Source organism: Lagopus muta, chromosome 6, assembly GCF_023343835.1.
Source record: "Lagopus muta isolate bLagMut1 chromosome 6, bLagMut1 primary, whole genome shotgun sequence".
Taxonomy (NCBI): domain Eukaryota; kingdom Metazoa; phylum Chordata; class Aves; order Galliformes; family Phasianidae; genus Lagopus; species Lagopus muta.
Genome location: NC_064438.1, coordinates 22,720,184 through 22,747,663, shown reverse-complemented (window position 1 = coordinate 22,747,663; position 27,480 = coordinate 22,720,184). Strand labels below are relative to the sequence as shown.

Sequence of the window (27,480 nt, the reverse complement as noted above, 5' to 3'; positions counted from 1 at the left end):
TGGAACCACCAGGTGAGTTACTCCTCTTTGAGAGGAGAATTTGCATAGTAACTGAGTATCCAGAGAGTTCTGCAGATATGTTTTTTGTTTTTTTTTTTTGTAATGATAGTGATTTTTTTTTCCATCTAAAATTCACAAAGCTACTACCTACCTGGTAGTTAAGTTCTTCAGCACTTGACACAGAGCTGGTTACCTGCCAGCTGGGACAAATACACTTATTCACCATATGTAGGAAGAGCCTGGAGAGGAATAAAGGGATTTTCTTTACTCTTCAAAAACACAGGTTCGAAGCATGTCTCTCCCACTCTTCATTTGAAAGGTTTTCAGGCTATAAATACTGAATGGTAATAAGTGACCGTCAGCTGAAGACTTCTTTACGAAGAAGGAGAATGATAACCAGGGAGTTGGAAGAAAGTAAACACAAGTAAGTGGTGGAGGCCATGACCTGGTGGTGTGAGGGCTTTGGTTGAGGTGGTACTTCTGGGCTTTCCTCTCCCTGGCTTCACCGTGCTGCCTTCTTTGGTTGGTTGTGGGTCTGTGCTGTGTGCTCCTTCCTCAATCCTTTCTCCCTCAGAAGGCAGAGCTGCATAGTGCCTCCACACAGAGTGGCTTTTGCATAACTGCAGCAGTAACAATTGCAACTTGGTGTGGTTTTGCTGGAGCCCCTTCTGAAACTTAGAGCCTGAGGAACTGGTGTGGAGCGGCAAGCTGGAGCAGTGGGCCCAGGTGTACCTTGTTAGTTCAACAGATCCAATTGCAAGGTCTTGCACCTGGGTTGTGGCAATCAGTACAAGCTGGGGCATAAAAGGAGATGGCACAGCCCTGCTGAAAAGGACTTGGGATACTGGTGGATGGCAGGAGGTCCCTTCCAGCTCCAATGATTCTGTGAGTATGATAATTGGGCTGTGGATTTAGGGAGTGTGAATATTGTAAGGATTCTGAATATTTTCCAGGCTAGCTTTGTTGAAAGATTGCGTTATTTAAAGGCAGTGAGTGTCTGTAAGTAATTTTTCACTCTTGATGTGGAAGGCTTGTAATTTAGCTGGCAGGCGTGAGAAAATTCGAGAGCAGCCCTATTAGTTCCCTTCATTTTGTCTGCCTTCGGGGCACGAATGTGCAGCCGCATGGATGGTAATCCCATCCGTCCAGAACGAGCTGCTGCAGCGCGGCGGATGGCAGCGCTGTGCGGGTTGGGTCGCCCCGTGCTCCTGTGGGCGCAGCGCTGCGGGGAGAGGAGCGAGCTCTGCCTGCGGGGTCCTGGGAGCCCTGTTGTGCGGTCAGCTGGGTGCGGGGCAGCGGGAGTGCAACGAGGAGACGGGGGGGAACTCGTGTGAGGGGCTCTAACCGTAGCTGCAGGCCCGATGTGAAAAGGTGATGCCCTAAAATGGGGGCTGAGAGATGCAGCTGGAGAAACGCTGCCTTTCCCTTTTGGTCTGCTTCTCGCCGCATGAAATAAGATTTTCGGCACTTGGAACTTTATTTTCCATGCGGCGATAACGAAGATGCCGGCTGGCGGCGGCAGCGGTTTGCGCTTCGCCACCCGATAAGCACGCCGTGTGCTCCTGCGGTGCCGGTCTCCTCCCCCCTCCCCTCCCCCGCCGCTCGCGCCCGCACCTCCCCGGGGCGCTGCACGCTCACGGGCCGTTGCCCGTCGCCCCGCGCGCGCGGCCTCGCGCCCCGCTGTGAGGCGAGGTGAGGCGAAGCGCCCAGGCGGGCCGCCGGAAGCTCCCGGACGGCCGCGCCCTCGCGGCTCTCGAAGCCCGCACCGAACCGCGCCGCCGCCAGCGAGGGGCTCCGGCCCCGATTCCTTTTCGGGGCGGCGCGGCGGGCGAGGCCCCCGGCCGCGCTGCGGATGAAGCGCCCGCCCCCGCCGCCCCCGGCGCGGTAAGATGGCGGCCGCGGCTCAGGCGCTGAGCGGCGCGGGGCTGCTCCTGGCCGCCGCCGCCCTGGCGCTGCTGGCCGTGGCCATCGGCACCGACTCCTGGTACGAGACGGACGCGAGGCGGCACCGCGAGCGCTGCCGCGGCTTCGGCCACAAGCGCAGCGACCCGCCCGGTTCCATGTCGGCGCCCGGCTCGCACCTGCCGCTCCGCGCTCGGCCCCCGCGGGCTCTGCTGCCCGGCAGGCCCCCGGTCCCCGCCCCGGCTGCCGCCGCCGCCGCCGCGCTGGACTCGCACTGCGGCCGCCGCTTCAACTCCACCGTCTCGGGGCTCTGGAGGCGCTGCCACCGCGCGGGCTACGAGCCGGACAGCGAGGAGCTCATCCGGAAAGGTGCGGGGCGGGGGGAGGGGGAGCGGGAGAGGTGCTGTCCGTGGTGCTGAGCGCTGCCGCGGGACGGGCGCCTTGCGGGTGCGGCTCCGGGCGGCCCTGCCCCTCTGCTGCGGCCCGCTTTGTGCCTCCCCGTCCGCTCTAAGCGCTGCAGTGCCGGGTGGGACCGCGGCCTCGGGAGCCCCTTCCGTAGGCCTCTGCTGGGCCTGGTGCTCGAGCCGCGGCGTTCTCCTAACCCTGACCCTGTCTTGTCGTCGGTGCAGGGAAACGTACGGTCTCGTTTGTGGCAAGGGAAAAAGGAGGTGTTGTGGTGTGGGGGTCTTGGTGTCGCTGCAGTGATGCAGGATGAGGGATGAGCAGGCCGCCGTTGTGACCGATGTGCGTGTCTGTGTCACGCAGGGCTCTGGGGTTGATGGAAAGGAAAGCTGTGAATCCAATGCTGGTGTGGTACAGCACAAAGCCAGGTGGTTTGTGGTGTGTGAATGAAATTCCAGGGATGGATGGTACGATGATACAGGTCAATAGATGATTTGTAAATAAGGCTTAGGATAAAAAAATGCTGTAGGTGATTAATGGCAAATAACAGGAGCTACTGTTCCAGCAGGTACCTGCTAGCACAGGGAGAGTAGGAGTTGGGAGAAGTGCCCCCACTGAAGCACAAAATGGAAATGCTATCTTAAGAAAACATGAGCAGTTCTTCAGTGGCTTCCAACTGTGACGCCAACCCAGTGCAGCAGAGGAGGAATAGACCGGCACTGTGCAGCACAGCTTGTCATTGTCAGTTCTTTCCAGTGCACAGCGGTGACTGGTACTTCTAGAAACCCTATTGCAGGCACGTCCAGCCTGTAGCCCAGCACAGCTCACGATGCAGCCCAGCCTCTGCCCTGCTAAGTGGTCTGGCCCTGGACACGCAGCTGTCACTCAGCACCATGCAAACTTCATTGTACTATTAATCCTGTCTGGGCTGAAAGCAAGACATGGGGCACAGTGCAATGTGAAACTGAAATCATGACTGATAATTTTATGCATTTTGATGCACGGGACTTTTCACAGTCCTGTGAAAAGCAAAACATGTAGCCGTGCTTTCCATTGTGAGAAAGGAATTTGAGAGCTAGTTTTAAGATTGCAAAAAAAAAAAAAAAAAAAAAAAAAACAATTTTTTTTGTGTATTTATAACTCTATTTTCAGTCAGTATAAATACGCAACCCACAAAATTTTAAATGGAAGGTATAGATTTGTACTCAGATATTCAACTCAAAAATGTGATCATGCCTCTCTCCTGGCCTTCTGTAGGCCATACCTTAGCAGAGGGAAATACCCCTCACTTTACAGTCGTGTCCTATTCATGTCCTCACTCCTTGGTATTACATACAAATTGTGAACAACTGTTTTCAAGGATAAAGCACAGGAAAAATAAAATCTCATGAGAAGTATTTTTTGAGAACCTGGAAAACTCCCTAGGAGTTGCAGCTACTGCAATCAGATTAGCCTGATGTGTTAGTTTGTTTCACAAAAACTAGGCAATAGCCCACTAGTTTTACAGTTCAGTTCTGCTGCTGTCCTTTTTTTTTTTTAGGTTTTAGTATTTTTTTATTAAAAATGTTTTGTTACTTACGTATAACATAGTTAACTTATATATATATATATTATGAGGGCTGCTCCAGAAGTAATGCCTCCTATTTTATTTTATTGGGCCACAACACATGCATGTTGGTGGTATGGCAGTAGAGGTTGAACCTTGCAGCCAGTATTCTGTTACATTTTGTTGCTGTGTGACAGCTGGCAGCAGAGGGGCAGTCTGACGTGAAAGTACATATAAAGCAAAGGTGTGTCATTGGATTCCTCCATGAGGACGACATTTCACCCATTGACATTCACTGATGCTTGCTGTTGAACGTTTCTGGAGACCAAACAGCAGATGTAAGCACAGTGAGGCAGTGGGTGGTGCATTTCAGTAGTTGTGACAGGAACAGTCGGTCACATCTGCTGGTGTGGATTTTTATGAGCGTGGCATGCAGGCTTCTGTTCATCACTGGCAGAAATGCTGAGCTAATAGTCGTGCCTATGTTTAAAAACATAGAGTTTTGTAGCTGAGAACTTGCTCTATCAGACAGTGTTACCGTGCTTGTTGTATCTGTTGTCATTTCCATGAAGTAAGCAGCAGGCATTACTTTTGGAGCAGCCTACATATACATGGCCCAGGCAAGCCAAAATGTTGGATACCCGTGCCCTAGTGCTGTGTGATTACCTGCTTCCTCTATTCAATTTCCTAGCATCAATTTTAAGCATTTTCATTTCCATGTTGATCTCGTTTTGCTAAAGGGCAGCTTATTAATTTCATTCTCCCAGTTGTCCCTGTAATGTAAAATGTTTTTCTGCTTCACTGCAAACCAAATGCTTCCAGCTCCCATTGGAATGAAGAAAGGAGTGGAAGGGTACCATTTTGGTTGGTCCTCAGTACTTTTGCTTTTGAGGGATTTTCCCTACTCCGCTGCAGTCAGACTGAAAGGGCAGGGGCGGCGTTCTGCACGTGTGAGGGCACTGATCTGCCTTTAGGTCTGCTGTGTTTGACTGGGGGGGCTCTGAATGCAAAAGGTTTTCCTTCTACTTTCTTTTTTTTCAGCTATGCTAATAATAGACATCACCTCTATCTGCACACCTCACTTCCCTTCTATTCTTTGCCTGCGTTGCTACTTTAAAGATTTACATATAGGGGGAAAATTATTAATAATAGTTCTTATGAGTCGGTTCTTTAAATAGATATGAGATTCTTCTTATCCCTTCCCCTGACCTGCTTCACTGGCAGCCTTTCCTTCTTCTGGCTGTCGTTTCTTTTCTCAGGCAGCTCTTATTAAGCAGCCTTTTCCAGCTGGTGCTCAGGTGTGGCTGCTGCTGTTGGTTCAGGAGTGCTGCTGGATCTGTGCCTTCCAAACAAATGGGCTTTTCTCCCGAGTGTGAGCTGAAGCTCTCTGCTCTGCACCTCTGCAGTCCTACTTTCTCTTTGATTAGCTGTCAGGTTGCAGCTCGCTCTCTGGTGATGTGTGGTGCTGCCTTCTATTCTTGGAACTGGAGATTTTTGTAGGCTTTTAGTGGCAGGGATAAACAATGTTGTGAGAGTCCAGTGGTAATTCTGATGAAGGCTTCTACTCTTCATTGTCTAATATTTCTGGAATAAGGTTTCTTTTCTGGGTATCTCTTGAGTCTGGAATAAATTACTTAAATCCATTAATAAGTTAATAAGTGCCCTTACCCATTTAGATAACTCCATGGATTTGTCGCCCAGTACTGATGTGCTGCCAGAAATGCAAAGCAAGTTCTATGGAAACTTTAAAACTTAAGCATTTTAGTGGCATGTATACTTTTATATATGTGTCTGTCTTTGCTTTATATTTTTAAAGGGGAAAAGCAGGAGTTTACTACACAGAGTTTCCAGCTTTGGATTCTGATCCTTCAGTCTTTGCACATTTCAACTTTCAGTAGATGTGTGAAGGAGATGGGCTGTGCCAAAGGGTCAGATACGTGCGTGCCTGAGCCTTGTTTTTCCCTGAAGTTAGAAACAGAAAAAAAAAAAAAAAGAAATAAGAAGGGACAGGGCTAGAAGCAAAGAAGCTGCAGGGTGACCTAATTACAACCTTTCAGTACCTAAAGGGAGCCTCTAAACAGGAGGGGAATCAACTCTTTGAAAGGGTAGATAACAACAGGACAAGGGGAAGTGCTTTTAAGTTGAGGGAGGGAAGATTTAGGTTGGATGTCAGGGGGAAGCTCTTTACTATAAGAGGTGAGGTGCTGCCCAGAGAGGTTGTGGATGCCCCGTCCCTGGAGGTGTTCAAGGCCAGAGTAGTTGGGGCCCTGGGCAGCCTGGTCTGCTATTAAATGGGGAGGTTGGTGGCCCTGCATGTGGCAGGGGGGGTTGGAGCTTGATGATCCTTGAGGTCCCTTCCAACCCTGCCCATTCTGTGAGTTAAAGAAACACAGAGCAAAACTGGGAGGTGGGAAGTGTTTAAATCTAGGAAGGGAGAAATGTGTGGGTGTTTCTTTAAAATGCAAAGGAAGAAATAGTGGACAAAGGGAAAATAGAGGTTAGCAATTAGCAGCAGATAACAGCCAGGGAGCTGCCGTGTGGCAGGGAAGCCAGGTGTGTGCAGGGGGAACGGTGAGTATGGAACCTGAGTTCAGAGTGTTGGTGTGCAGGGCCTGTGCTGTGTGTGGGTCACACGTGGGACTGCAACAAAAACATTTTGCTTGGAGAACTTGTAGGGAGGGACATCCTGTGGGGATTTGTTAGGTGCTGTTTAGCGTCTTGTCTATTAAATGAAAAACGCACCGTTTGCAAAATGATGGCAGTAGCAAATGATTAGTTAGGAAAGCTCTGTTCTGATAGGGTGCCTTGCTTTATATGGCGGGTTCATTTGAACATCGTGCATTTTAACAACAGTAAATAGAAGGAATTCTTGGTCACTACTGATCATCTGAAAGGGTTTACAACTCCTCGTAGCTTGTTCTGGAAAAGCCCTGGGATGGGAATGGTGCATCTCGTGTTGGGCAGAAATAACTCCTCAGTAGCCTCATGTATCTGAGAAGGTAAGAACCAAAGGATGTGTAAGTGCAGCAACATGGCAGCTTGTGGCAGTAACGAGGCCCTTAAGGGAAAATGGCATCGTTCTGGTGTCTGTGCTCCCAGTCCTCCCAGCTGATGAGAAACTGAAAGAGTTAAAGGAATGACTGTATGCCGTGGAGGTTTGTCACGGAGTTGACCAGATCAATCGATGTCCGTGACAGGGGTGACAGGCCTCTGCCCTCCCCCCCCACCCCAGTCCCTCAAAAATGGGAAAGAAGGAAGGGAGGAAAAGAACAGCGGCAACAATCTATGGAGGAAAACTTATCTTACTATAATATTGGAATACAAGATAATATATACAATTTAATTGAAATTGGGATTAATAAATCAGACAAGATGAGAGAGAGAGTTCCCGGGACCAATTCAAACCTGAACAGCTTGGAACGGCTAGGAAAGCACCCTCCAGCACCCACTGCAAGGCAGCAAGAGAGCGCCCCCCCCACCCGGAAGGGCCAGATCCTGTGACTGCTGTAATGTACAGGGATAGGTACCTGGGATTGGGCAGTGACACTTTAATGCCCCGTACACTACATGATGTTTTGATGTGGAATACTGAAACCCAAAATAAAAACAAACAAACAAACAAAAAAACCATAGAACAAGGTGTCAGCAGCTCGTTGCTTCTTGTATTTATTTTTTAATCAAGAAAATAGCACAGACGGTACAACTTTCAGAATGTTCTTATAATGCCTCTAAGGAATGCTAGGATTAGGATGCCATGCAACCTTTTTCTTCTGCATATGCAGTATGATAATGTAATCTCTTGAGCACAGCTCCCTTCTGTCCTGCTTTTTCAACTTATTTGTGTGCCAAAAAACCCAACGTTCCCCTTAATTGTTGCCCTTGATCACCACAGTACTCCATGCTATTCAAGCTCTTGCCTGAAGGTAAACTTCAATTTTGGCAGGTTTTCTTATTGTGTTGACAGTCTGTTACTAGAAAAAATAAATAAATAAAGGGGAAGAGGGGGAAAAGCAGAGAAGCAGAGTTACTTTGGTGGCAGGTTTCTGAGATTTCTGAAATGGAGAGCAGGATGCTGTCCCTGTCTGGTAGCCTTTGATTTAAGGTATATGAAGGTTTATGTTGAAGGACACCTTTGAAATATGTCTGAGTTTGTGATAACTTCGAGACTGAAAAATGCACTGAATGCAGTCGGTGGGGTACCTGTGTGCATCTGGGTGCATATTGTCTCTGCAAATTAGGCTTAAGCCTTACTCAGCAAACTGGAAGCATGAATTAGTGACAGGAGATGCAAAATTTGGCTACTGAGGATTGCCTGGATGCATGCAGTAATTTTGTGGGAGAAAGTGCATTATGCTCAGCTGAGAGATCACCCTCACTGCTCACCTGATCCTAACTCTTACTTACATGTGTCAGCTCTGAAAAAGTTGGAAAAGGGACCCCAGTGAGAGGCCACCTGTCTCACACCTGGGCAGGACCATTCTGCACTCTCAGAGAAGTGGGAATCTTACAGGAAAAAATGGTTTCTAGTGGCAGAACCCAAAGCTGTCTTTAAGCCTGTAGATTAGAGGTCAGAGCTGAGCTTTGTAAGCAGTGTAAACCTGGGGATTCTCCAATGTCTGAGTGCTTCACTTTGCAGCCATGCTTAATATAGGCTTATGTGCTACATCTGTAAGATCGGCACTTTGAATTCTGGAGAACAGGGAGGAAGAAAGTTTTTAAACCAGAGGCAGAATGAATTGTTATTTTAAAACCTCTGAATAAGCAAATTTGTGTAAGAAAGTGGAGAGGGGACATGAGGAAGTATTACTTTTCAGAAAGGGTGGTCAGGCACTGGAATGGACTGCCCAGGGAGGTGATGGAGTCACCAACCCTGGGGGTGTTCAAGGAAAGGCTGGATGTTGTGCTGAGGGACATGGTTTAGTGGGAGCTACTGGGAATAGGTGAACGGTTGGACTGGATGATCTTGAAGGTCTTTTCCAACCTTAGTGATTCTATGATTCTATGTAAGCTATTGTAAGAACGCAGACCAGGCAGTGGCAGTACAGCTGAGGAGCCTACTTTCAATGTATTGGTGCTCACAGGCTTTGGGAAATCTAGCTTTGGGCTTTTTTGGGGTGTGTTCTTTACATATCTGCTTGTTTTGCTTTAAGTAATAAATGTCATTGTTCTGTTAGCATGTGGGGATTCAGGTCCCCTTCCCACCTGGAGGCTCAGCTTGCTCACTGGAGTTGCGTGAGCAGTGTGTGTGTAACTCCCACTCTTGGGAAGCAGGAGCTTCCTCCTCGCAGGGCTCTGCAGGAATAGCTGGGTGCTGTCCCAGTGACTGGTGTTAAAGAACAAAGTCCTACTTCCCATGGCTGAAGGAGCAACTCAAAACTAATTTCTTCTTCTCTTGGGCTTTCTAACATCTTCTGTGAACTTTGGAGACTGCAGCTCCCCGTTAGTGACTGTCCACCAGCTTGTTGGTCAGCTGTTTCTGAATGGTTCTTCTGCTCCAGAATTCAAGTAGTGGTGGTGATGACCTGTAACCACTGTTTGGGAGCTCTTTGTACTCTTCAGCTTTATTACCTTTCTGGCTGTTCTTTCCCTCCCTCACACCCCCAGTATCTTCACTGGTTTGGGTTGTTTTCTGAAGTAAAAAGCCCTTTCAAGAGGAGAGTGTATACAGGTCCATATTTGTAGCAGGGATACACTTTTCTTTAAGCTATATTGACAACAAGCCTACAGGGTCATTAGAGGTAAAGTGAAGAGCAAATGACTACTGGAGTGAATTCAAATCCCCCCCTCCCCCCTCAGTTCACTTTCCAACTTTTATTCAGAAATTTCAAAAAATGATTCGACTCTGTACTCTTAAGAGACAGAAATGTCTTGTTGGTATTCTGACATGTTCTTGACTCCCCAGCTATCCCAAAGATGTCATACCAGTTCCCCTAGGAAGCTAATGGGTCCTTTGGTGGTTATAATTACTGTTGACCCTCAGGCTTTTCTTCCTGCAGCCTGCCTGTGTTATCCGGGTTCCCCTTTTCCAATTGTTCTTTGTAGCAGGACTACCTCTGCTCCAGGTCCCCAAAGACTTAGAAGTAAGCTGTTCTTTTTTTGATGGCATTTGTTCTGGTACTCCCCTATGTGAGCTCTGCTGGGCCAGCCACCTCAGTAGCAAGCTCGAGGCATGAGGCTTTTGCTCTGTTTCACACTGGTGTCTCTTTTACAGGAGTTATTCAGCGCTGCACTGCTGTAAAGTATCACTACACCTCGAGCTCTCTGCCACGCAACTTACCCATCAACATCACCAACACCATCCGGCAGGATGAGTGGCATGCTCTCCGTAAGTAACTCAAAGCAGAGTACGAGGCTGGGTGACTCGTTGCCTTAAATGTCTTACCATGTGAGCTGTTTAAACCTATCTGTCACTGGTCCATAACTTATTAGTGAGAATGAGAAAGCAGAGGAGAGTATAATTAGAAGAGGCCTTAAGATGTGGAAGGGTTTATGCAGGGGAATTCAGGAATACCAAACCGCAGTGTGTCGTTAGACAAAATTGTATTCCGGATCTCTTGAGGTTAGACTGTTTCTAGCTGGCTTGAAGCCAAGGCACTGTGGCACCATATAACCTGTAAAGAGCTTGTGGTTCTTCTGCATGCACACAGGTGATCTGGCACAGCTCTCTGACACAAGGGAACTCTCTTTTAGGGAACAGCTCTGTTTGTCCCAACCCACAGGCTGCCTCATGCCCGGGTCCTTTCCACACAGATGACTGACCTGTAGCCTGTTGATGACCATGATTTAGTCAGGCTTTCCTATTCCTGTATTTCCATGTATTTCTTTGGTTGCAGTGGTTCCCATAATTCTTTATGGCCTTAGTTATGTGAGCTGCAGTGCTGAGGGAATCTATAGACAGAACTAGGAGGGGACAAAAACAGCCCTTGTGTTATGGATGAGTGCCGTTTGTATCAGCATTTTTTTTTTTTAAGAACTTGTTACTGTAATTCTACCCTTCATATTGTATTGATTTTCTGTCTGCTTGTCTTCCCATCATTCCTGTCTTCACCTCATGCCACCTGCCCTCTTATTTTCAGTGTTTTCTTTTAATTCTATTTTCAGCACTCACCCCAAAATGCATAAAAACTACATGCACACCAGTTCTTGCAGTGCTAACGTTTGCAAATCATTGCAGAGTTCATAATGTGCCCCTTCTGTCCAGTACAATTTGGCTGCACTGCATGTGTTTACTAGAATTGCTCTTGGTCAGCAAAGGAGTGCCATCTAGTTGCATGGTGCCCAGCTGAAGGGAGGCTGGCTGGTTGAGCACCAGTAGTTTCAGTATGCTGTGCAAGATGCCTATCAAGGAAGCTACAGGAGGAGCACATGCATGTAAGTAAAAATGTTAGCAAGAGCACGTCCTGTTTGGGTGCCACCATCTTCATTTTATTCTTGCTTTTTTGTTTTGTCTTAGATCTTCGGAGGATGACAGCTGGCTTCATTGGCATGGCAGTCTCCATCATCCTGTTTGGGTGGATCATTGGTGTGCTGGGGTGCTGCAAACAGCAGGAGCTCATGCAGTACGTGGCTGGACTGCTCTTCCTAATGGGAGGTGAGAGCCTTTTGCTTGTCTTCAGCTCCTGGTGCCACTTCTGGCACCTGGCAGGACCCTGCTGTATGTGCACATGAGCTTTCTGCTCTGGAAAGCTGGTGTGTGCCCACAGTCCTCTTGCCTGCTCTGCATACAGCTTGCTGCTCCTGTCAGACAACTTGGTTCATAGATTTCTCTAGGGAATCTTAAAAACAAAACAAGTACAGCACCTTTCTGCTGCTCAAAGATGCTCACATCTTTTGGTAACAACATCTGTACTTTTGCTTGTCCAGCTGAAAAACAAGGAGAGTTTGTTTCTTTACTTGAAAGGAGCACAGCAGCAAGAAATGCACCAAAAAGCTATTGAGATGTTGCAAGGATACAGCTTCTTAAATTGCAAGCAATAAATAGGCAACTTCTCAGAAGCTGCTCATCTTTTTCTTAATTGAAAGGCAGAGCTGCTACCTAAGAGGTCAGGTGTCAGCATCTGTAATGGAGGCAAGTGAGGCCTCCATTATGGCCTAAGAGTGTTTCTGTCCATTAACCAAACAGTTGTGATAGTAGTTAGTTGCTGTGTTGCAAATGGGGAATCTTCCCCTGCTGTATGAGAATCTTCTCCAGAAGTGTTGTGGGGAGATGCACAGGAAGCCAGCTTGCTGCTGCGGTGTGAAGCCAGTAAGGCTGAAGTTAGCCTTGTGCTGTCCCTGATCACTTCTACATGTTGCTTAGCTGCATGTTTTAATGCACAGCAGTGACGGAACAAAGTGGAATGGGCAGATTGGGAACCCTCTGAGTGCTTCTGCACTAAAGCTTTGCTGTGATGGGCATGCTGTCAGCAGTAAGATGTCATTAGTATTTAGACCCAGAGCCAGGGACAAAAAATCACCCTAGCCTTGGGTCTATTACTGTCTCAGTTTGATGGGATCATTTTTGTTAACGTGGATGCTTTGCAGAGTAGACATCAGCCTGGATCAGCTGTACTTAGCAAGGTCAGTATGAAAGTACTTTAAGCATAACTCCATAAAAGATGTGATTTTTTTTTCCCCATTAATAAGATAATTAGACAAGGTTCTTAGTGACTAAAAAGCATTCTGAAGAACTTCAGCCCTGCCTCAGCTGTCCTGTCTCCAGAACAGTTGCCTTTAACCTTCCTACGGTTTCACAGAGATAACACACTGCAGTTAGTTAATGCTGTAGCAAAACTTTGATGAAAAAGCACATGGCAGTACCATTGAATCTGTGCCCCCGGCACCACAGCTGGCAGCAGTGTGGAAGTTCCCAGAGGAAAGCAAGCAGTGAGTGAGCATTGCAGAACTGGTTTTTAGCTGCTTATTTTCCACAGGAGACATTCATCATTGGACATAGAGCCTTTGGAGATCTGTTGCATAACAAGCTACAGATGACTGACATTTAGGCAGTAACAGAGGGAGCTAAGACAGTATTGATTATTTGGTGTGTGAGATATGCTCTAGTCACGTGTATTTGCCATTCTTTTTCATTTCTTTTTCCGCCTTTTAAAAGAGATGGGCTGGAAGGGAAAAGGTGTAACTTTTATTTTTGAAAATGTGCAGCTTTTGAAATACCTGGGCTGGAGAAGGGGAACTAAACAAATGAAAAAAAAAAACCCAGAAACAATCAGATTAATTAATCTGAGGGCACTGTAGAACCCTCTTGCTTTTCTCCTGCAGGTACCTGTTGCATCATCTCTCTCTGCACGTGCGTAGCTGGGATCAATTTTGAGTTGTCACGCTACCCTCGCTACGTCTACGGGCTGCCAGAGGACATCAGTCACGGCTATGGCTGGTCCATGTTCTGTGCCTGGGGAGGCCTGGGCCTCACCCTGCTGGCTGGGTTCCTCTGCACTTTGGCTCCGTCCCTCAACACTTCGCGGGCATCCGTACAAAAACCCAGACAAGAGAACGGGGCTGTGTGACCTCAGCGGGGGCGAGGAGAGACTCTGGAAAGCGCAGCCTGGGCAGAGCTGTGGGTTAACACCAGAAGAGGCGGCGTGTCGGTGTGAGGAGAGGTGCCATAGCTGTGGAAATACCGGCCTGGGGGCTGCTGCTACAGACTCCAGCCATGGATATTGCAAGTAACTCCAGGTTTGAATTATTGCCGATTTGCTCATTGATGGTTTAAGGGGGGACAGTTCTGTTTTGTTTTTCTTCTGTTTACAAGGGATTAAGTCCAAGGCTGTGTCTTCTTTTGTGTTGTTTTTTGAACTGTACCTCCATGGTCCTGTTACTGTCCAGTTGTAAGGGATGTTTACGCACCAACTCTATTGCTGCAGGTCTGTGTAATGCAGACCCAAATTAGGAAGAGAAGCTATGTGAAGTTGGCTTGAACACTTTTGCAACAGACTGGTCCAGTGTTGGCTCAGGCCCTTATTTCCCAAAAGAACCGTGATCTAAAGCCGGGGTTTAGGCCAAAGAATTAGCCCATCATTAGTATTAATTCATCTAAAGCAGAAATCTGTGATATTCTATGCTGTAGTATCAGTTTTTACTCACCACTAAAGCTGTTTCCAAAAGGAGCCTGGTGTAACTGAGCAGCAAGACTGAAAAATCTCTTCCTGGCTTTAGGAAAAGGCGGGTAAGTTTTTTCTTCAGCTTCTTGCACAGGTCAGGTTACTCATTTGGCTAACAAACAACACCTTGTTTCAATGAAGAGATGCATGTAACATGCAGCCTATAACTGTCCTAGTAGAGGCCAGGAAAAAGTACGATAAAGCTGCTGGGATCAGCCTTCTTCACCCAAGTAACTTGTGGGTACAGTTCCCATTCTGTAAAAGGGGATGAGTTATTCTCCCTGAGCTCAAACAGCAGTACTGCTAGTATCCCAGAATGTACAGCCCCCTCTAATATTCATGTCCAAAGGAACTGCAGTGTGTTTTCCTCAGGAACGTGTGGCTTCTGCTCACTTCACCACTCACCCCTTTACAATGCCAAACACCCCGAGCACAGCACAGCAAGAACACACGTGCTCTGCTGGAACAAGTTCCCTCTCTAGAGTGAGCAGCAGGGATCTTGGAACCAGTGCAAGTACTATGGCTAACTCAGGAACACCCGCCAAAGTACTCTGGGTGCATTTTTCTTTCATTCATCTATTCTTTCTTCCCTCACATCCCCCGCCCCTCTCCCAAGTGTCCAAAAACTGCACAGGCAAGGATGAGATGGCCAGCATTTGGAGATGTTTACATTGTATTTCAAATACAATACAGTGGCATGTAAGATACTTAATGCTAAAGTCAGTGTATTTATGAAAAGTGTAATTTTTAAATGGAAGTTGTAATTCTCAACTGGCATTAAAACTACTGAAAGACTTGCTCGGTGGATGTAACTGTGAATTCTTTCTTACCGATTATCAGACTGATTCACCAGCGCACTCCTGTGGTGTCAAAGCTTCCAACATTAAGTTTAAGCTTAAAAGAAAAAGTTAAAACATCATTCATGTGTGAGTCCTGTTCACTCTCCATCACAGAGCTAAGTGTTTGCTGAAAATTTTTTAAAGATTCTGACAAATGTGTACAGCCTGTTTGCTGACTGCACTTGCAAAACCAGGCGATGCTTTTAGCATCCTTTGAGCTGCAGATCACAGATTTCAAAGTACACTTATTACACTATTACCTTGTGGTCCTCCTGAAGTAGCAGAGCAGGATTTAATCCACGGGCAGCATGATGGGCTTTGAGGACAGGAGGTTCTTACCTTCCCTGCTGTAGATGTAGAACCACTGGACGAGAGCAGCAGCCCCAACACATTACCATTTTAGAGCAAAAAAATGCTTTATTTTTTCCAGACAGAAAGTAAGTGGTACAGTCCGGACTAGTCCTGTCCTCTGCCATGGCCGCTGCCTTGCCTGGGCAGAGATCAGGCATAGTACTGCAGGTTGGCTTTTTTCTTTGCTTGAACTTCTAAGATTCCTTCCATGTAATCCTCATGGGTGAGCTCTGTTGCTCCACGGCGGAGGGCAATCATCCCCTGCCCAACAAGACGCATTTTAGCAAGGGCAAGTGAGTGCCGTATCAGTTCATGGTGATGAACTCCATGCTAGCTTTACCTCCCTCCTAGGTGGAGGTGGCTGCTGTTGGCTGCTCTAAAGGATTACTTACCGCTTCAACGCATACAGCTTTGCACTGGGCACCATTGAAATCATCTGTGCAACGAGCCAGTTCCTCGTAGTTTACATCAGGGCTAATCAGAGTGGGGAGAGAAAGAAGTCTGAGAACATGTGCCAAACATAAGCAGGGTACAGAGCTTCCTTAAACCCAACAGAGCTCCCACCACTCCACAGCTCTGAAATACCACCGGCATTAGTGACAAACAGCCCCAGGTCCCACCTATCGCATACCTGACATTCATTTTGCGTGAATGGATCTGCATGATTCTGGCTCTGGCCTCCTCGTTAGGCATTGGGAACTCAATCTTGCGATCCAATCGTCCAGAGCGGAGCAAAGCGGGGTCCAAGATATCAACGCGGTTGGTTGCAGCAATCACCTAAATACAAGTACTGTTATCAGTCTGCGGCACCTGGAGGACAGGTCTCTCTCATCCCCAGGGATCCACCAAGGTTCTTCCCTTTTACATCCCCTACTAAAATGCCCTGGCCCTCAGCAGCACTCTGCTAGATCCCAACCTTGACTTGTGTATTGGGCTGGAAACCATCAAGTTGATTAAGCAGCTCCAGCATGGTCCTCTGCACTTCCCGATCACCAGCCTTTTCACTATCAAACCTGAGGAGGAAATGAGGGTAAAACAAAATGATCAGCTGGACCCCGACCACCCACCCTTATGTTTTTAATCACATAAAAAACCAGAATGACCACATTTCACACTCCTTGGTTAAGCTCTTCCAAATTCCTCCTTGGTACCTTGAACACTGCAACTAGAACAGTCAGCAGCACCCAAGTCTCGTTATGTCCTTAGAGCTGAATGGAGCTAATGCTGTCCAGGCCTAAGCAGTAAATGAGAGTGAACATCTCCTGTGCCTGGTGCACTTACCAGTAAACAGCTTTGTGTTGCATCAGACAATTGGATGGATCTCCAGGCTCACACATTCCACTCAAGCACACGTACTTCAAGCCCAAGGATCATGGTGAGTGCAGTATCTCTGATTTACCCTCTTTCTATGTAGGCCATGCATTAAGCTCGACTTCCCTCATGTACTCAGGCAGAGGGGACAGCTAGGCAGCTCCTAAGAGCTCTGCAACAGGGCCTGTATCTCACCTTTTAGTGCCAATGGCATCCAGTTCATCAATAAAGATGATGGAAGGAGCTTTTTCCTTGGCTAGAGCAAAAGCATCTCGTACCAGCTTGGCTCCATCACCGATGAACATCTGCACAAGTTGCGGCCCTGCAAGTTTCAGGAATGTAGCCTGGAAAGTGAAAGACAATCCTATGTCTACACTTTTTGTTGGTTTTTTTTTTTCCAGTAGTGCCAGACCTGAACACTACAGAAAAGCCTTAATTAAAACAACCAAGTAAACAAAAAAATCCCAACCCTCATAACACCTGCTTATAGGTAAAATCCCCTTTCCCCTTGGACATGCTATCTCTCTCATCTTCAAATACTATTCTACCACAGCATAAGTATTCAAAGGTTCCTTTTACCTTGGTCTGGGCAGCACATGCTCGAGCTAGAAGCGTCTTCCCTGTTCCTGGAGGCCCATACATAAGGACTCCTTTAGGAGGCTGTATACCCAAGTTTTCAAATTTCTCCTTATGATTCATGGGCAGGACGATGGCCTCCACAAGCTACAGCAAGAGAAAACTGTTTAGTCAAAACCAAACTTCACAAATCCAGGCTGCCCGTTTTAGGAAGTTCAAAGCCTGCTGTTCTCATTCACACTTGTATCACCTCTTGGATTTGTTTATCAAGCCCCCCGATGTCACTGTACTGCTCTGTGGGTCTCTCATCCACTTCCATGGCTTTCACCCGTGAATCATATTCAGTTGGCAGAGTCTCCAAGATCAAGTAAGAGTCCTTGTTTACACCCTGCAAACGCAAATTCTTTGCTTTTAACAGGCCTTTCAGATAGCAATCAAAGCACACACAATCAGAGGTGATCCACCAGGCCATTAGGATACAGGTATGACCAGCTCTAACACTATCATTACCAGATTGCAACAGCTTGGCAAGGTGGACAACACAACAACTGATCTGGCACATTTGAGAAGGAAGGTGCCCAATAGACCACCAGGTAGATAGCTAAATTTGGGGCACTTAAATGTCTGCATAAATAGGCTCTCCAACACTACTGTTCTATACTACAAATATTATTGAAGCCATAGTTTCTTAAATAAATAAATAAATAAATCTAAATTTTAGTACAAAAATGATCTCAGAAGGATCTGAACAGACTGTATCCTTTCTAAAGGAAAATGCACATGCAGTTTTCTGGCCAACATCACAGCTAACAGTCACAACATTACTCACCACTAGATCTCCAGGCTTCAACTTCTCAGCGTCAACCAACCCGATAACAGGCAGGAAATACGTCTACAGGACAGGAATTAAAGTGAGCAAAGCCAGCTGTACTAGGACAAGGACCTTTCCAGCACTCGTGGAATCAAAGAATCTGTGAACCTGTGCTGGTTCTAACCAATGACTGCATTGTCTTTCAAGTGTTTCTCAGTAATTTCCAGAATAATCTTTTCCATGATTTTACCAGGCAGTGACAGGCCTATAAATACCAAGCCCTTCTTTGTTGTCCTTCCTGAAAATTAGGATAATATTTGCCAGCTTCTAGCCAAATGCGATCTCTGCAGATTCCCAGGATCACTGAAAAAATACTCATGAAGGTCTCATGATGACATCAGCCAGCTCTCAGAGTACCCTGGGATGAATCCCACTGGACCCCATAGACTTATGTTCATTCAGCTGGAGCAGCAAATCTCAAACAAGTTCAGAGTTGGCTGGGAGCTGACTGTTCCCCTTAGTCATTGTCCCACACTCAGGGCTCTGGAGGCCCCATCATCAGTGTTAAAGACAGAGGCAAAGAAGGCATTAAACATCCCTGCTTTATTTACATCCCTATTTGCCAGGTGACCAACCAGCTTCTGGCTGCTCCTCACACCTAACTGGACACATGGCTCTTACCTGGCGTGTAGAGGTCTTGATGACAGCACACTTGCCCTTTCTCTGGGAATCCAGGTCAATATTCGCTCCATCCTCCTCCTGGTCGTTGGGGTCGACATCCAATAGCTGAAAACCAGAGTGAAAATCTTCCCTATAATGTAACCAGACTAGCAGCTTCCAAGTAACATGGAGTATAAAAAATAAAAATTTCCATTTCCATCTTGAAAGCACTAAGTACCTTATAAAAATTTACCTTTTCCTTTCCTCATGCAGCAACACACAACAGCACAGAAAAAGACACTATGCAGCCCAGAACAAAGCAGTAGCTAATGGCACTGATTTCTTTCCTCCTTACAGCATCTTACATTAAGTTTTAAAACACTAATACCAACCAATCCTTGTTTTCCAAAACTGAAAATTGGCTACGATTTAAAAAAAAAAAAAAATCAGATAAATAGATTGATTCACAAAAAGGACATCATGTAATATCTGGACTTTCTAAAGACATTTGCAAAGCTATCTCAACTGAACTCTTAAACCAACCAAAGCAGGTATAAGAAAATGCTGTGAATAGAATCACAGAATCGTAAAGGCTGGAAAATACACCAAGATCACCAAGTCCAACCATCAGTTCATCCCTACCACGTCCACTAACCACATGCTTTTGTTTCGGCGTGGGACTTGGCACAGAAAAGCATAGTGCAGTGCAGCAGCAAATTTGGTTTGGCTGCTTGAGGGCTAGGCTAGCTCTGTCAGGGAGCAGCTGCCAGGTGCCATTGCTTTCCACATGCAGCGACCCTCTGACACCCAGGGGGTGGAGCTAGGAGCAGTGGCCTGGAGCATCTCCCCTATGAGGAAAGGCTGAGTGAACTGGGTCTATTCAGCCTTGAGAAAAGAAGACTGAGAGGGGACCTGATCCAGGTCTATAAATACCTAAGGTGTGGGGGGCAGAGTGGTGAGGCCAGATTGTTTTCAGCAGTGTGTGGAGACAGGACAAGGGGAAACAGCCAGAAACTGCAGCATAGGAAGTTCCACAAAAATGTACCCAAGAACCTCTTTACAGTGAGGGTGATGGAGCACTGGAACAGGCTGCCCAGGGGGTTGTGGAGTCTCCTTCTCTGGAGATGTTCAAGACCCACCTGGACACCTACTTGTGTAGGGAACCTGCTTTGGCAGGGGGGTTGGACTCGATGATCTCTGGTCCCTTCCAACCCCTACGATTCTGTGATCCACACATGTATAATCAATGAATATTAAGATGTTATAATTATGAAATAAACAAGAGAGTTAGGCAAAGCAGATTATAATAACAAAAAGAGAATAGATAGGATGCTTATCCATATCCTGGGCTCGCTTATGAAACTCCAGCAGAGTGGATCTCTAGAAGAGATCCTTCCTCACTGGTAGCCAGCTCTTAAATGGGTCTGGGAGAGGTGCAGCCAGGCTCCAGCCCTTCCAGTAGCACAGGTGAATTGCCTTCACCTGTGCTCCCATGGCTGACTCATTGCTCACATCAGGTGATCAATCAGAGGTTCAGGCTGTAATTCAGCAGTTCCCACACAACACACTTCTTGAAAACCACCATGGACGGTGACTCTACCACCTCTCTGGGCAGCCCATTGAAGTGCCTCACCACTCTTCCTGATTAAAAGTTTTTCCTAATATCCAACCTGAGCCCTGGCACAATTTGAGGCCATCACCTCTTACCTTAAAATACCAACGCAGCTAAGGGACAGAAGTTGCAATATGGCTAGCAAGTCCCTGAGCTTGCAGGGACTGCTCCCTAAATGTGTATTAGTTATGAAGAAAGCACTTGAGAATTTGTTAATTAATTAATTCCAGTCCATTCTCTTCAAGAGTTACTTGTGTAACTCTTAAAAATCTTTTTGATTAAAGTCTCCTTATTACTGTTATTTTGACTGCAGAACTTGTCTTCTTGCAAAGTTGGCAGTAGTGTACAGATGTACAAGTAGCAGACCCATTGCTTTTCAACCACTCTGCTATATTTCACATACTCAGGTCTATACTAAGTGAGGCTGTGTCACCTCCAATAGCTGTGTTAAGGACAGAAACCCAGCTAATACCTCCCCAAGAAATGACCCTGACATGAAGTGGGCAAGTGATAAGCACTTCCAGGTCACAAATAAAGCCATCAGAAAAATGTGGAACTTGACTTCAGGATCATAAACAGTCTGACAACACACCATGTCTCCAATTACCAATGGGCTCCCTGTCCCTTCTCCCTCCTGACACAAATGGTGTACGTTTCTCTCCTTGCTCCAGAAAAGCACTCACCTCAATAACATTTGAGACAAGATATGGCAGAGTTTTGTTCACTTTGATCTTCTCACTGTTCTCTTTGATCTTATCTTTCATGGCCTGAAGCTCGTGGGTCACTCTCAGCACTTCGCTCTTCATGATCTGGAATCAGTTCACAGAACAAAGGGGGAGAAATCAGAACAGCATGGCAACATATAATTTATATTATTCTGGGAGTAAAATGATTTTTAAAATGTAAGGCTGGGGAGACAATGGAAATAAAGAGTAATATAAAAATAGAAAAAGTCACTAAATTAGCCTAAGTAATATCTACCACTAATTTCTTCCCAGTGTCACTGGATACATTTACCCTGACTGAGACATCAGTTCACAGGGTAGCAATGTGACCTAGATAAAGGAAATGCTTGTGTTTTTTTTTAATATATGTACATCATATAGATCTACATATACACACACAAACATACATAGCATTGCAGAATCATTACAGTTGGAAAGACCACTAAGATCATCAAGTCCAACCATCAGCCCATTCCCACCGTGTCCACTAACCACATCCCTCAGTGCCACATCCACATTCTTGAAAGCCACCATGGATGGTGACTCCACCACCTCCCTGGGCAGCCTGTTCCACTGCCCCACCGCTGTTTCTAAGAAACTTTCCCTAATATTCAACCTTAACCTCCCCTGGCACAACTTAAGGGCATTACCTCTCATCACCATTACCTGGGAAGAAGCCAACCCTGACTTGCTACAACCTCCTTCCAGGTAGTTTAGAGAGCAATGAGGTCTCCCCTGAGCCCCAGTTCCCTTAGCTGCTCCTCATAAGATGTTCTAACCCTTCACCAGTTTCACTGCCTTTCTTTGGACATGCTTTCGATGCCAGTGCTGAGTACAGAGAGACAGTCACCTCCCTGCTCTTGCTGGCAACAGTATTTCTGATACAGGCCAGGATGCCTTTGGCCTTCTTGGCCACTTGAGCACACTGCTGGCTCTTGTTCAGCCAGCTGTCAGCTAACCCCCAGATCCTTTTTCGCCACACAGCTTGCCAGCCATTGTGCCCCAAGCCTGTGGTGATGCACGGGGTTGCTGTGACCAAAGAGCAGGAATCAGCAATTAGTCTTGATAAAGCTCATACAATTGGTCTCAGTCCACTGATCCAGCCTGCCCACACCCCTCTGAAGGGCCTTCCCACACTCAAGAGATGAACACTTCCTCCCAATTTGGTGTCATACACAACAGCTCGGTGAGGGTGCACTCAATTCCCTTGTCTGTATCAACAATATACAGCACAGGACCAGCCCCGGTACTGACCCCTGAGGAACACCACTAGTGACCAGTTGTCAGTTGAATTTAACTCCATTCACCACCACCACACTCTGAGCCTACCCATCCTCACAGATTTTTATCCAGTGAAAAGCTCGCTTGTCCAAGCCATGGGCTGGCAGCTTCTCCAGGAGAACACAGTGGGAGCAGTCAAAGGCTTTACTGAAGTCTAGGTAGATTACATGCTCAGCATTTCCCTCACCCACCAGGTGGATCATAGAAGGTGATCACGTTGGTCAAGCAGTACCACTTATTGGCTAGGAACAATCCCCTGCTTGTCCTGCACACACCACATGATCACACTCAAGATCTGCTCCATGAGCTTTCCCAATACTGAGGTCAAGCCAACAGGTCTGTAGTTCCTAGATCCTCCTTCCAACCCTTCCTGTAGATGGGCATTAGTAGGTCTCCACTTGTATGGGACCTCCCTGTTTGACCTGGACTGCTGATAAGTAATGGAAGGTAGCTGAGTAGTCACGCTAGCTCCCTTTGCACCCATGGGTGCATCCCCTCCAGCCCCACAGACTTGTGACAGTCCAGGTGAAGCAGCAAGTTGCTGTTTCCTCCTGAATTCTGGGGAGTTTATCCTGCTCCCCATTCCCATCTTCCAGATCAGGGGGCTGAGCACCCTGAGGATAACAGGCCTGACTATTAAAGGCAGATGTGAAGAAGACAAGGAGAATCTCAGCCTTTTCCTCATCCTCAGGAACAACATTCCCCACCACATTTAAAAAACAAACAAACAAACAAACAAACAAACAAAAAAAAACACACCCCCCAAAAAACAGAAGATTCTCCTTGGCCCTCCTCTTGCTGTTAATATATTTCTCATGAAACATTTTTTCATTTTTTATCGTCTTTAACAATGGTGGTCAGATTAAGCTCTTGCTAGGCTTCAGCTTTTCTGATTTTCACTCCACATACCCTAGCAACAATATAGTACTCTTCTTGAGATGCCTGACCCTTCTTTCAAAGATGGCAAAGATGTCTTTTTTCCCCAGACTCTCAGCAAAAGCTCCCTGTTCAGCCAGGACAATTTTCCTCTATGCTGGCTCAGCTTACGGCACAGGGGGCCAGGCCCATTACTGCGCCTTTAAGATTTCCTTCCTGAAGAATGTCCAGTCTTCCTGGACATCTCTGCCCTTCAGGACCAACTCCCAAGGGATTCTCCCAACCAGCATCCTGAAGAGTTTAAAGTCTGCCCTCCCGAAGCCCCAAGTAGCAGCTTTGGTGACCCCCCCCGCCTTTTGACTCACCAAGAAGAGAACTCAATCATATTGTGCTCATTATGCCTAGGGCAGCTTCTGATCACACCTCCCACTCGTCCTTCTCTGTAAACAGCAGGTCTCACAGGGCACTTCCCTGGTAGGCTTTCTTACCAGCCGTGTCAGGAAGTATTTTTTACACAGTTCACAATCCTCCTAAACTGCTTCCACTGGGCCGTACCACATTTCCAGCAAATATTAAGTAAGTTGAAGTCCTCTGCAAGAACAAGCACTAGCAATTGCGTCTGCCAGCTGTCTCTGTAACAGATGCTCACTGGGATGTCAGCCTTGTTGCCCTTCCCCCAATCCTTACCCACAAGGACTTGATATTATTCCCAGCATTAAGTTCTACAACATCAAAACACTCCTGAACACAAAAATCAAATCCACTGCACCTCCTTCCTTGCCTATCCCTCCTACAGAGCTTACAACCCTCCAATGCAGCACTCCAGTCCCAACAATGTTCCCATCATGTTTCAGTGATGGTGACTAAGTCATACTTCTCCTGCTGCACAGTGGCTTCCAGCTTCATTTGTTATCCATGCTGTGTGCACTGGTGTAGATGCACTTCAGCTGGGCTGTCAGTCTCACCCTAGTCCTGGCATGCTGCCCCTAGGTTCATCTCTAGCAAGCCTGATTTTATCCCCTTTCCCCTTCCAACCTAGTTTAAAGCCCTCTCAGTGAGCCACACTAACTGCTGGGCTAGGATCCTTTTTCCCCCTTGATTCAAGTAGACCCCATCTATTATCAGTAGACCTGGTTCTGAATAAACTAACCTATGATTTAAAAACAACAACAACAACAAAAAAAAAAGCCAACAAAACCCTGATGGCACCATCCTAGATATACACATACATACATATATATAGATACTCAGCTAAATAAACATACACACGTGCACATCTATATGCATCCACTTGGAAATTATTTGTTGCTGAGTTTAAGGAATTGCGCACTGGAGTGATCAGCAACTGGAAGTACCACAACAACACATAAAAATAAACAGAACATGAATGGGGAAATGGCAGAATTGGGGCTTGTGTCTACTGAGATCAGTGGGAAGCAGTGGGACTAGCAGCACCTTTGCAATGGGATGCACCACCACTGCTTCCAGTGGAACAAACAGAAATGCAGGTGCTGTCTTTATCTACAATACCACTCACATCAAGACCTACACATAAGAAACAAACTTATCACTTGCTTCTGTAGAGAAAAACACTTGTTCTCCAAAAAAAGCATATTACCCAGCTCTAGAGTAACATCCATTACTTATCTCCCAGCAGTAGGACAGCAAAGCAAAGCAAAGCAAAACTTGGGCTCATAGGCCAACTTAGGCTGAGAGAGACCTCTGGGGACCTCTACCTCCACCTTCTGAGAGCAGGGCCAGCTGTGTTCACGCCGTATTGCTCAGGACTCTACCCAACTGAATCTTCAAAGCTCCTAAGGACAGGACTGCACAATGGGCAGGAGAGCTTCTCTGGACAATCCACTGTACTGTCTGACTACCCTTACAAGAAGGTTCCTGCTGCCCCAAGAAACCTCTCATTTTTTCAATTTATGATCTGCCCTTTTTGTCTCAAGGTAACCTTAACCTGGACCTCAATATGATAGAAAACCTTTCTAATAATGTACAGTCAATGAATATAAAGATGTTATTATTATGAAATAAATAAGAGAGTTTGGCAAAGCAGATTACAATAACAAAAAGAAAATAAATAGAACGCTTACCCCTATTCTGGGCTCACTGCAAAACTCAGAGGAGGGATCTCCAGAAGTGATCCTTTCCCCCTGGTAGTCAGCCCTTAAATGGGACTAGGAGAGGTGCAGCCAGACTCCACTCCTTCCAGCAGCACAGGTGAATTGTTGAATTGCCTTCACCTGTGCTCCCAGAGCTGACTCACAGCTTACCTCAGGTGATCAATCAGAGGTTCAGGCTGTGATTCAGCAGTTCCCATACAAATAACAAAAAAAGAAACCCCACCAAAAAAACAGAAAGACAAACCAAAATATGTTGGGCACATGGTAGATAACTTACATTTCATACATCTCATCATCACGTAATTTTACAAACTTTTCTGTGAATTTTTCTACTAACTGGAAAGAAAATCAAATAGAAGATAAGAAAGATCTGTAATCCCTACCCAACAAGCACATTTATATCCCAAATTACCACAGCTGACACAGGTGGTTCTTGGCATTGTCTGAGACAACCACACACTTTCTAGTTCTGCTCCTAGCTGCTGCCACAGCCTGACAGCTCTGTGTCTGAGCCCCATGGACAGCAAAACTCTGTCTCTGAACTCACTGCACCTGAACTAGTTTAAATGGTTCTATGTAATGGAAAATCCATTCTTCTCTAAGTTTAAAACTCTTGATGTTAAGCACAATAGTGTACTTAGCACATAATTATTCACAGGACAGAAGTATTACAATAATTGTTAAAGAATCTGTTATATAAAAATGCAAAAAATTTAGAAATTTTATTCTTCATAGTCTTGGAAACATTCAAGGAACATTCCTTGAATGTTTCCAAGCTTGCATAAAGGGAGTGTGCCCATAAATATTGCTGCTATTTTGAGTATGATGCTCTTACTATTAAATGGGAAAAGCTGCTTATGCTTACTCTATTCTGCTACTTAAAAATAAGACATTTATTTTTGCTGTCTTTAACACATAAAAGGGTATGCTCCAAAGTCAGCAATGCGTGTAGAGCTTTAAGCAGCAGGATGAAGCGGCCTTGCACAGCTTATGAAATAACTTATCTCAATTTTGCTAACCTCAAGAGGCAGGACAAGCCTAAGATAAAGCTGTCTTCCAGGTGGAATGGGCCCATCTTGGGTCGGGCCTAGGCCTTGTCCCATGTAACCACTTCCTCAGTGACCAAGATGAGGGGACATATGCAGATGACACCAACACAGTGCAACAGTCTGTGTGCGCAGAGGTGGTAGGGCTGCTACTCAAAGGGACCCTAATGATGTAACAGCAGGAGGGCAGCCAGCAAATGGAGGAAAGTAATCATCCCTCTTTACTCAGCACCTGTTAGATTCTATCTGGAACATGGCACCCAGATTTGGACCCCCCACACAGAACACACCGATAACCCTGCCTGAATTCAGCCCAAGACCAGCAGGCTGGCCTGGGAAGAGCACAGGTGCTGTGAGAGGTAACTGCGGGAATGGGGCTTGCCCGGCTCGAGAACCAGAGAGGGATGAGAGGCAACAAAGACTGAAACAAGAAAGGTTCAGACTGCACGTAAGGCTGTTTGTATCCTCACGAGGACGGTCCCGCACTGCTACAGGCCTCTCCGAGAAGCGGCACGACCTCCGCCCACAGAGAGCCTTGCAATCGCACAGGCTCAGGCCCAGGCGGGGCGGCAGCCCGGCACGGCCCTCCTGAGGCCCTAGCCGACCCGCGTTGCCTGACCGCGCCGGAGCTCCGTAGAACCGTCCGTCGGCTTCCCCGGGCCGTACCGATCTCCCACACTTCCCCTCAGCTCTCAGGCCCGCCGTTCGCCGTCTCGGCTCCCGATGCGCTAACGGCTCCCGGCTCTCCCCCCCCTCGACAGGCGCTATCCCCTGCTCCCCCCGGGTCGACCGCGCTACCTTGATCTCGCTGTCGAGCAGGCGGGTGCGCTGCACGATCTCCTCCGTAGACATCTTCAGCACCTCCTCGCCAACGCCATCCTGCGGGGCACAACGGCACCGTCAGCCCCGAATCCCGGCCCGGCCCCGCTCCCCCCGGCCCGGCCCGGCCCGCACCTCCGACTCATCCCACACCGACGCCATCTTTCTCTCAGCGAGAGAGCGGCGCGCGGCCGATTCCTCACGGCGGATCCGGCTCTCCCGCCGCCGGACGCGGGGCGCACAGCAGAGCGGCAGCAGCTGTAGGGGGCTCACGCCCCACCCCGTTCCCGCCGCGACTCCGGCCCTCGGCGCCCCGCTGCGCGGCCCCTCCCGTGCCGAATCTGCGGTCGGGAAGGCAGCGGCCGCCGCGCTGGTCACGTGCTCCGGCCAAATCTGCTGCGTTATGGCTCCGCCGCCATCTTGGTGGGGGCGGTGCCATCGCGAGCGCCGCTCCCCCCTCCCCGCGCCCGCCCTCACGCGCGGCAGACGGGCTG

At 47.3% G+C, this 27,480-nt stretch overlaps 2 protein-coding genes across 3 annotated transcripts; one reads left to right on the top strand and one right to left on the bottom strand.

The window, feature by feature from the left end:
• The first annotated feature begins 1,752 nt into the window (after positions 1-1,752).
• LOC125695464 (transmembrane protein 178B-like) lies at positions 1,753-14,744 on the top strand. Its single transcript, XM_048949886.1, has 4 exons — positions 1,753-2,271; positions 10,062-10,175; positions 11,304-11,441; positions 13,109-14,744. The coding sequence occupies exons 1-4, from the start codon at positions 1,890-1,892 to the stop codon at positions 13,351-13,353; spliced, it is 879 nt and encodes a 292-aa protein (XP_048805843.1). The 5' UTR covers positions 1,753-1,889; the 3' UTR covers positions 13,354-14,744.
• Positions 14,745-15,131: 387 nt separating this feature from the next.
• Positions 15,132-27,336, bottom strand: PSMC3 (proteasome 26S subunit, ATPase 3). Of its 2 annotated transcripts, XM_048949876.1 has the most exons (12): positions 27,122-27,336; positions 26,966-27,046; positions 20,791-20,916; positions 18,517-18,621; positions 17,854-17,916; positions 17,275-17,412; positions 17,028-17,171; positions 16,644-16,792; positions 16,054-16,150; positions 15,769-15,914; positions 15,530-15,611; positions 15,132-15,398 (listed from the first exon to the last, which is right to left on the bottom strand). In XM_048949876.1, the coding sequence occupies exons 1-12, from the start codon at positions 27,146-27,148 to the stop codon at positions 15,288-15,290; spliced, it is 1,269 nt and encodes a 422-aa protein (XP_048805833.1). In that variant the 5' UTR covers positions 27,149-27,336; the 3' UTR covers positions 15,132-15,287. The 2 variants fall into 2 exon arrangements, with proteins under 2 accessions (XP_048805833.1, XP_048805834.1); XM_048949877.1 differs by lacking the exons at positions 26,966-27,046; positions 27,122-27,336 and adding an exon at positions 25,092-25,211.
• Between the last annotated feature and the right edge of the window lie 144 nt (positions 27,337-27,480).

Excerpts from the sequence above, each read along its gene's own strand:
- LOC125695464 (XM_048949886.1), top strand. The coding sequence starts at position 1,890 with ATGGCGGCCGCGGCTCAGGCGCTGAGCGGCGCGGGGCTGCTCCTGGCC. Across the intron at positions 2,272-10,061 it reads CGAGGAGCTCATCCGGAAAG|GAGTTATTCAGCGCTGCACT; the intron begins GTGCGGGGCGGG and ends TCTCTTTTACAG. Across the intron at positions 11,442-13,108 it reads ACTGCTCTTCCTAATGGGAG|GTACCTGTTGCATCATCTCT; the intron begins GTGAGAGCCTTT and ends TTTCTCCTGCAG.
- PSMC3 (XM_048949876.1), bottom strand. The coding sequence starts at position 27,148 with ATGGCGTCGGTGTGGGATGAGTCGGAG. Across the intron at positions 20,917-26,965 it reads TGCTCGACAGCGAGATCAAG|ATCATGAAGAGCGAAGTGCT; the intron begins GTAGCGCGGTCG and ends AACTGATTCCAG. Across the intron at positions 17,917-18,516 it reads TCAAGACCTCTACACGCCAG|ACGTATTTCCTGCCTGTTAT; the intron begins GTAAGAGCCATG and ends CCTGTCCTGTAG.